Source organism: Notamacropus eugenii, chromosome 1 (assembly GCF_028372415.1).
Source record: "Notamacropus eugenii isolate mMacEug1 chromosome 1, mMacEug1.pri_v2, whole genome shotgun sequence".
Lineage (NCBI taxonomy): Eukaryota > Metazoa > Chordata > Mammalia > Diprotodontia > Macropodidae > Notamacropus > Notamacropus eugenii.
The window spans coordinates 412,984,438-412,993,522 of record NC_092872.1 but is presented as its reverse complement, the minus strand read 5'-3'; the positions used below and the strand labels follow the sequence as shown (position 1 = coordinate 412,993,522).

At 44.4% G+C, this 9,085-nt stretch overlaps 1 protein-coding gene across 1 annotated transcript in view; it reads left to right on the top strand.

The window, feature by feature from the left end:
• Positions 1-439: 439 nt before the first annotated feature.
• Positions 440-9,085, top strand: part of CLTB (clathrin light chain B) — a 40,876-nt gene continuing 32,230 nt past the window's right edge. The window contains exon 1 of the mRNA XM_072631083.1: positions 440-1,024. Coding sequence (XP_072487184.1) covers positions 862-1,024 — 163 coding nt within the window. The 5' untranslated portion in view covers positions 440-861. The remainder of the gene's footprint in view (positions 1,025-9,085) is intronic.

Here is a 9,085-nt window from a genome sequence, read left to right as displayed (position 1 = left end):
TATTGTCTATTATCACCTCCAGCGGCAGTAGATTCCAAGATTGGAATTTCCTAATATTTAGGACTTTTTCCTCAAATTGAAGTGAAAATATTTCCCCTCTGAAACTTCCCCTCCTCCCAATCTCTTCACCCACCCCTCATCTCCCATTTTTTTTCTAGTTCTGACCTCAGGATCCAAGCAGATTAAATCTAATCCTTTTTCAAAGAAAACATTTTATGACCTCGAAGCTACATCAACCCTCCCTGCTTCCCTCACTTTCTACCTGAGGAAACTAAGGCTCTGAACTGTGAAATGACTTGTCCAAGGTCCCACAGCCAGTAAATGGCCTACCTAAATATCAAACCCAGCTATATCCCACTACCAGCCCCTCCAGATGGTGCCAAGCCAGAGGGCAGCTGGACTGTCGCCTCCTGCTTTCTAGACAGCTCCGTCCCCTTCATGATTTACGCTGAGCCCATTTATCCTGACCTGTCCTCTAGCTCGTGAGCTCTTTTCCTGCATTTCTGGAGCTTCTGAGCCCGGGCTCCCTGGGATCCCCCCACTCTGGCTCCCGTCCGCCTGTAGCTGTTGACATCACCCGATTCCCTGCTTTTGGACTGGCTCCTCCCCCGGGCGCTTGCTTCAGCCGCAGTGACAGCTGAGCCCGGTAGGAAGCGATCTCTGCGGTGCCGGGCCCAGCTCTGGCCTTCCCCTGCCCTCCCTGGCGGGCTCAGCTTGGCCGGCAGGATCGGCTTACCGGAGCCTCTGCTGTGCCCTGTGCGCCAGGGGGTGGGGTGCAGGGGTGGGCAGAGGAGGAGGCGCCGGGGCTGGCACACATTCGGAGGCAGGGGTGGACCGTGCGAAGACATAGCCTGCTAAACCATGGCTGATGACTTCGGCTTGTTCTCCTCCGGGCCAGCGGAGGAGGACCCAGCAGCTGCCTTCCTGGCCCAGCAGGAGAGCGAGATCGCAGGCATTGAAAACGATGAGGATGGTCTGGGCGGCGCTGAAGGGGTCCTGCCGCAACCGGCAGCTGAAAATGGAAGTAAGTAGCCCGGTACCCGAGATAGCCGGGGGGATGTCCGGTCCGAAGTGGGCTCAGACACCGGGGGAGGGGGCGAGGAGACACCGGGCAGTGGACACCTGAGCCCCCGCTGAGGCCCCGTCTGTAATTCCAGAGGCCAGGATCGTTGCCAAGGGACAGGCCAATCTGGAGACAGGGAGGTAGGGGTGGGAGGGGGAGCCACGAAGCCCAGCAGCGCCTAGGTCTAGGTGAAGAGAAGGTGCACCGGACAGTCAGCCATATGTAGTTCCTAGACCAGGGAATGGTCTGAACCTGCCAACTCAAGGATTCCAGAGGAAGGGGCATAACCATTCCAGGCTGCTCAAATCAAATGTCAGCTCAGCATAGAGAATAAGCCAAGGTTCATTCTGTCTTCCTCTCACTCTAATGAGTCTGAACGGGGCAACTGTTATAAATTGAGGTTGGGAGCTTGTGTGACCCTGGTGCAGGAGGAAATGTTACCCTCCTCAGGTGCAGCGCTCTCAGAAAGTGTTTGTGTTGGGGTGGGGCATGTGGGGGGTGCAGATCACTTGTTCCTAACTTGCTGTGCAGCCTTGGGCAATTCATTTCTCTTGTATGGGCCTTCATCTCATCCGCTAAATGAAAGGTTTGTTTTCAGCTCAGACATATTCTGTGTTTCAGCTAGATGGTACAGTGGATAGAGCACCAGCACAGGAGTCAGGAGGACCTGAGTTCGAACACCAGACACTCAGACACTTGACACTCACTAGCTGTGTGACCTTGGGCAAGTCACTTAACCCCAATTGCCTCATCCTGGGTCATCTCCAGTCATCCTGATGAATATCTGGTCACTGGATTCAGATGGCTCTGGAGGAGAAGTGAGGCTGGTGACCTGTGCAGCCCTCCCTCACTCAAAACAAAGTCAAGTGCAAGTCATGTCATTATTTCTCTGATGGCATTCTTCTTCGGCAGCAAAGGATGAACCACACACATTCTGTGTTTCTATCATCAGATCACAACACACATTTACAGAGCAGCAGAAAATATTAATTAACATTTATATAGCTCTTTAAGTTTTACTAAGTGCTTTCCTCACCATACCCCTACGAGTTAGGCAGAACTAAGATTTTTTTTTCCCGGTTTCTTTTGTAATCATATGTGTTTTATTTGATTAATTTTATTTTTTGCCAATAATTTATTTGTTTTTAGTTTTCAACAATCACTTCCATAAGTTTTAAATTTTTCTCCCTCTCCCTCACCCCTCCCTTCCCATGATAGCATGCAATCTTATATGGGTTCTACACATACATTCTTATTAAACACATTTTCATATTAGTCATGTTACATAGAAGAATTAAAACGAATGGGAGAAACCATGAGAAAAACCAAACCAGAACAAAACATAAAATAGAAAACAGTCTTCTTCATTCTGAGTTCTGACTCTAAGGTTCTTTCTCTGGATGTAGATGTGGATGGCATTTTGCATCAAGAGTCCTTTGGAAATGTTTCAGGTCCTTGCATTGCTGTGAAGGGCTAAATCTATTATAAACAGTCCTCGCACACTGTGACTGTTACTGTGTATAATCTTCCTTCTGCAGAACCAAGATTATTAACACAGTTTTGCAGATAAGGAAACTGAGACTCAGAGCCAATCCACAGTAAACACCAGAACTGGGTTTTGAGCCTAGTTCTCACCTCCAGATGCAGTGCTGTATTCATTATACATAAGTGAGTCTGTGCTCAGACATTATATGGGACACACAAAGCTTACAATATCCTAGTGGTTCTTTAAGAGTAATGTGAGACACCTTTGGTAGTCTTGAGAGGTGAGAGAAGAGAGGGGCCAAGGATTTCTTTATACTTCTTATATTTCAACAAATTGCTAGCTTACAAACTGCTTACAAAGTAACTAGCCAAAATTGTGCCTGGAGCAAATTTAGTTGGGGGGGAAAATAACATGGTAGTGCATGGGGCAGTTCCACTTAGGGTACCACAGAGTCCTTGTTCTTGCTGCCATAGAGATTAGCAGGGAATAGAACTTGACCCTTGGGAGAGAGTAGTCCTGGGGATGGGAACCTGGGGATGGCGGCCAGGGGCAACTGGACCCCTTACTTCCCAGAGGTTAGTAAGGCAAAATAACAATAGCTTTTACCAGTTCCTGCTCCCCCCAACCCCATTTTGGCATCCTAGAACCAACCCCATCTTCTTTGTGTTAGTTATGGCTCTGATTACTTCCCCATTTGGGCCTAACTGTAAAATAACAATTAGACCAGGAAGGAACCTTAGAAACCATATAATCCAATCTTATTATTTACAGATGGGGGAACTGAGGTTCGGAGGGTAAAGTATCTTGCTCATAGTCACTCAGCTAACAAGTTTTAACACCCTGCTCTCTTGATTCCCAGTTGAATACCCTGAGGCCCAGAGAAGGAAAGCAAATGGCCTGAGATCAAATAGCTGGTTTAGGATTTTAACCCAGATTTTAAAATTCCAAATCCAGAGCTCTTCCCCACGATCCCACAACTGCTTTCCAACAAACTCCCTTTCAGCTCGATACTGCAGGTTTTAGGGTCCCTTCCAGCTTTCACATTCTGTGTTCTGTGATTCCTTCAAGTCCTGGTAATCTGTGAAGTGAAAGTCTCAATAGTATGAATATTTATAAGACAATGAGGTCTCTGCTTTTATTTTTGGCATGAAGGAAAAGCGTACTTATGATGCTTAATCAAAACCAGACACTGCCTTATGGATAGTGTATCTCAACTGGTGCTTCCTTTTTTTTTTTCTGATGGGGTTTTGTGGTGGCAGCATGTGGTTAAGGGAGAGGTTTTGGAGAAAGTTTTTCATCACCCAAATGATCTGAGAGGTAAAGAGATTTTAAGACCAAGTACCGTGGGCCATCTTCACACTACTGGTCACTACTAACAGGGAAACAATTCAATTTAACAAACGTTTGTGAACACCTATGTTCAAGGTTAAGTGCTGGGCATATATGTGTATGTATTTGTGTGTCTATATATCTATATTTATATATCAAAAGCCTTTGTTCTTGGGGAATTTACAATCTAACAAGGATGAGTACGCTGACAACTATGAAACAAGAGAATAAAATAGACACAAGAGAGGCCTAGGAAAAGAACTAGGAGAAACTTGAAGAAGGAGAGATCACTTTCTGTTAAGGGGGTGGAAAAGGCTTCTTGGAGGAGGTGGCCCTCCTCTGGAAGGAAGGGAGGGACTTCTTTCATTAGAGATAAGAGGTGGGAGGATAAGTCAGTTCTGCTGAGGTGTTTGGAAACATGGGAAATAACCTGAGTGAACAGAAGTTAATAATAACCCATGGACTCTGACTCTTAAACAAAAGCAGAGGAAGAAGCTTTGGTCCCACCCTTTTGATTTGTCAGTCTCCATTTTTCCTGCTCCTCCTCCTCCTCCTCCTCCTCATGTCTGTCCCTTTGCATAGTTGCTCCAAGCTGGGAAAGGCATTGCTAAAGAGACATTCCATTCTCCGGAAGAGATGGTAAGTGTGGGAGAGTTGGGTCGTGTAAGTATCCCTAACTTAAGCAGAAGTCAACCATTTGGCCAGGTATGGCATTCTCTCTCTGATAACGACTTCACATTTCGACACAGTTCAGGAGATGGTAAAGCTGTGAGGCAGAAAAGGGACAAGGAATAAGTGTTCCATGGAGGATAATCAGGATAATGGTGGGATTTGCAATGATAACTCATAGGAATCAGCTGGAGGAACTAGAGATGTTTAGCCTAGAGAAGACACATGATACCTGGCTTCAAGTGTTTGAAGGTCAGTCATGTTGAGCAGGACCTGGGCTTGTCCTTCTTGACCCCAGAGAGCAGAATGAGAGTGAAGTTTCAGAGAGAAAGATTTTGAAGATGTAAGGAAAACTCATTTACAACCAGAGAGCTGCCCCGAAGTGAAATGGGCTGCCTTGGGGCATAGTGAATTCCCAATCAGTGGAGATCTGCAAACAGTGGATGGGATGACCATTTGTCAGGGATATCTGAGAGGGGTTCCCTTGTCAGCATTATAGCCTTTCTGAAGTTCCTTCCCATTTTCATATTCTTTGATTCCAAGATGAATACAAGTAGGGAGTTCAGATAGTAGACTGTCAAAAACGTCCAGGCGTGATATGTTTGGAATTTGAAGGCTTTTCTAACTCTGAGATCCCACAATTCTGAGCATCTTTGCTCTCTGCTTCCAAGGGCTAACTATGGAAAAGAAGGGGCAGGGTAGGCTTTACACACACACACACACACACACACACACACACACACACACACACACACACACACACACACACACACACACACACCTTTAGCTGTCTCAGCTGTTTTAAGTGGGGCAAGAGAATGGCAGTAAGCAGGGAGGTGTTGCAGGAAGGGCAACAAATGCCATCAGCCCCACCCAGCAGAGGAGTCAGCAGGCTGGGTGTGGGAAGGAGGGTGTGGATCAACTATAAATTACTGCCAGCCAATTGCCAAGGCTTCTGAAGGTGCTGGGGGCTGGGAAGGGAAGGCGGATTCTGTAAGCAAACTGAAAATTAAACAGAGTTTGAAAGTCACAGGAGGTGGAGGGCTGGGTAGAGTTTGGGCCTGGGCCTCCCTCTGCCTCTCTTTGTCCAAATAACATTCCTTTGACAGTATAGACAACAATCCTTATCTTTGAAATGAACTTTTCTTAGATTGTGGAGCCTCTAGTTGTCTGGATGGTTGGTGGCGTAGAATGTTAGAGCTGGAATGTGCTCTAGAACATGGAATATAGCCCCTGAGAGAGAAATCATCAAGTAGAAAACAGGGAAGTTAGATCTGGAAAGGAATTTGTTGGGAAGTAGATGTGATACATGGAAAAAATCACTTAACTTGAAGTCAAGAATTTCTTTTCTGTAGAGGAGGATAATGATACTCTCATTACCTACCTCATAGGAAGTTTTGAGGATGGGGTCAAGACTTCAAGATTAAGAATCCTGACTCCAACTTGAATTAGCTCTGGGATCCTCAACAACTCATCTGTACTTCAGGAATCCATGATTTAATGCATGTGTGTTATTCCCTGCGTTGCCAGACTTCACAACCCCCCTTACAACTTAAGAGATGGTATTTGATTGTTACTATGGCTGAAAAAAATTCCTCACCCTTTGAGTAACCTGATAATCAACCTCCTTGACTCCAAAGTGACACCTTTCCAACTTTGTAGGCTCTGCTAGAACTTGTGTTCATACCCATTGAGAACCAAGGATCACCCACATACATGAGGAAGCACCAGAAGAGGACCTAAGAGGAGTTTCCCCATCTATAAAATGAGAATGATACTATTTGCACTAACCACCTTAGAGGAGACCTCACTCCCAGTAACAGGAACTAGAAGAAGTTAAGAAGTTAACACGATTCAGACAAGCAATATTATGCTGAATCAGATCACTCAGTCAGTCAACATGCATTTATTAAGCATCTTCTATATGCTGACTTTGCTAGGGAGGCTAACCAGTCACATATACTCTCTGAATATCCACTCCTCATTTGTCAAATGAGGATAAGATTTCTTTGATTTCTTGCCTCCCAAAATTATTGTGAAAGAAGGTCCTTTGCCAACCTTGAAGTGCCACGTAAATGTTAGCTTATATTCTCTTTGTGTTATAAGCACAGGAAGTCAGAGCCCTGAACCCTACTGTGCCTAGCCATTTTGGTTGGATTGGGTTTGATCCTCAGATCAAAATACCAAACTGATGTCCTCTTTTGGAATTTAGACTGGAAGTTAGTGAGACCATCACTGGTATTCTATTTCCCATCCTCCAGTTTTATATCAGCTTTGGGCCAGTCTCCACTGGCTAGCTTTGACTCAGTTAGAGGCTAGATTCCTAGATGCCTTTGTTTGTCCCTCACTTGATGAGTTGGTTTGTGGCCAATTGGTTTATTTGGCTGGACCATAATGACCCAGGATAAAGTCCTTTCCCTTCTTTCTCCCCCATGGATCTAGAGTCTAAACATTTCCAGGCTCTGAGTGGTGGCACTTCTACTCAGATGCAAGGATGGTGTTGTCTGCTCCGTGGCCTCCTGATGGGCTAAAGAGAATATGAGTTTAAGGAGGGCAGGGACCATGTCTCATGATGGAAATTTTGTATTTACCTTGCATCCAGCATAGACTTTAGCATATATTAGCTCATCAGTGTTTGTTGAATTGGATCAAATTAAACAGAACTACAGTGAATTTGAATTGAAATAGATTATTAAAATTTGAAGGGATCTAAGACACCATCTGGTTAACTGTCTCATTTTATAGATGAGGAAACTAACACCCCAAATCATGAAGTGACTCACAGAGTGTAAGTAGCAAAGTTAAGATTTGAACTTTGAACCTGCTACTTGAACTCCACCTCTGACCCTTTCTACTGCGTCGTGATGAATTAAGTTAAATCAAACACATAGGATCATCTGTTTCGAACTGGAAAAGACCCTTACAAAGTAGTTCAACCCCTTTTTATGGAGGAGGAAAAGAGGCCTGAAGAGATTAAATAACTTTCCCAAGTTCCTACAGGTGGCAGAGATAGCATGGATCTCAGGTCTTCTGACTTTAAATGCAACCCTGTTTGCACTGTTCCACCCCAGCTCTCTGTGCTTTCTCCCCTAGTAGACCTGAAGCTCCTTAAACTGAATTGCATAGAATTGTTGAGACTGAATTGAAATGACCTAAACTACATGGAATAGAATTGATAAAGAACATTGTTTTTGGAATCAGAGAAACTAGATTCCAATCCTGATTCTGCTACCTGGGTGACTTTGGTAAGTTTCTCTAGGACTTTGTTTCCTCCTCTGTCAAATGAAGGATTTGGACTAGATAATCTCTAAGGGCAAGTGGCACTCTAGGGCAGCTATCCACTGTGCCAGGTACAGAGTCAGGAAAACCTGGGTTCCAATTTGGCCTCAGACATTTACTAGCTGTGTGACCCTGGGCAAGTAACCCTGTTTGCTTCAATTTCCTTATCTGTAAAATGAGCTGGAGAAGGAAATGGCATACCACTCTGCCAAGAAAACCCCAAGTGGGGTCACAAACAGTAGGACAGGACTGAGCAACAACAACAACAACATTTCTAAAGCCCCTTCTAGCTCTCGATCCTAAAACCTGAACCAAATGCCAGTCTCTCTGACTGGCAAGAGGAGCCTTCCAAGCAACAAAACCCCATCACATTCACTTCCTTTCCGCTGCTTGACTGAAGTTGGAAGATTGGAGACCAAATCCTGACTCTTAGCACTAGCTGTAGGACATATGTGAGTCTCTTTTCCTCTCTGAGTCATAGTTTTCTCTTCTTTAAGGTGAAAGTAATAATACTGACACTACCTACCTCCTAGAGTTAATTAAGGGTGCTGGTGGGCATCACATCCACACTACGGGGAGTAGTGGTGTTCTGCAAAAGCCTGAGTGTGACTCTGCGTGCTATGTACCATCAACAGCAGATTTATTGCCATCACACCATTATTCCCTTGAAGGCATACAATGCTGCAAATATTTTCTAAATAAAAAATTCAGAACTAGATGGACAAGATGGTCACGGAGGCCCTCTTAATTCTAGAGTTCTAGGATTCTATAAGTTGGTCTGTGCTGTGGAGAAGGAGTTTTATTAGACAACATTAGCTGGTAGAACTAAAAGGCCGCATGGAGGGCATCAAATGCAACTCCTTTTATTTATTTATGTATCCATTCATTTACTTATTTGTTTGTTTGTTTGTTTATTTATTTTATTTGTTCTCGGGTTTTCAACAATCACTTCCATAAGTTTTAAATTTTCTCCTCCTCCCTCCCCCAGATGGCATCCTTATCTTATATGGGTTCTACTCATACATTCTTATTAAACACATTGTCACTTTGGTCATGTTGCATACAAGAATTAAAACTAATGGGAGAAACCATGAGAAAAACCAAAACATAGCACAAGAGAAGAGTCTGCTTTATTCTGCATTGCGATTCCATAGTTCTTTCTCTGGATATGGATGGCATCTTGCATCCAGAGTCCTTTGGGAATGTTTTAGGTCCTTGTAAATGCAACTTCTTACTCAGATAGTATCTTAGACCCATTT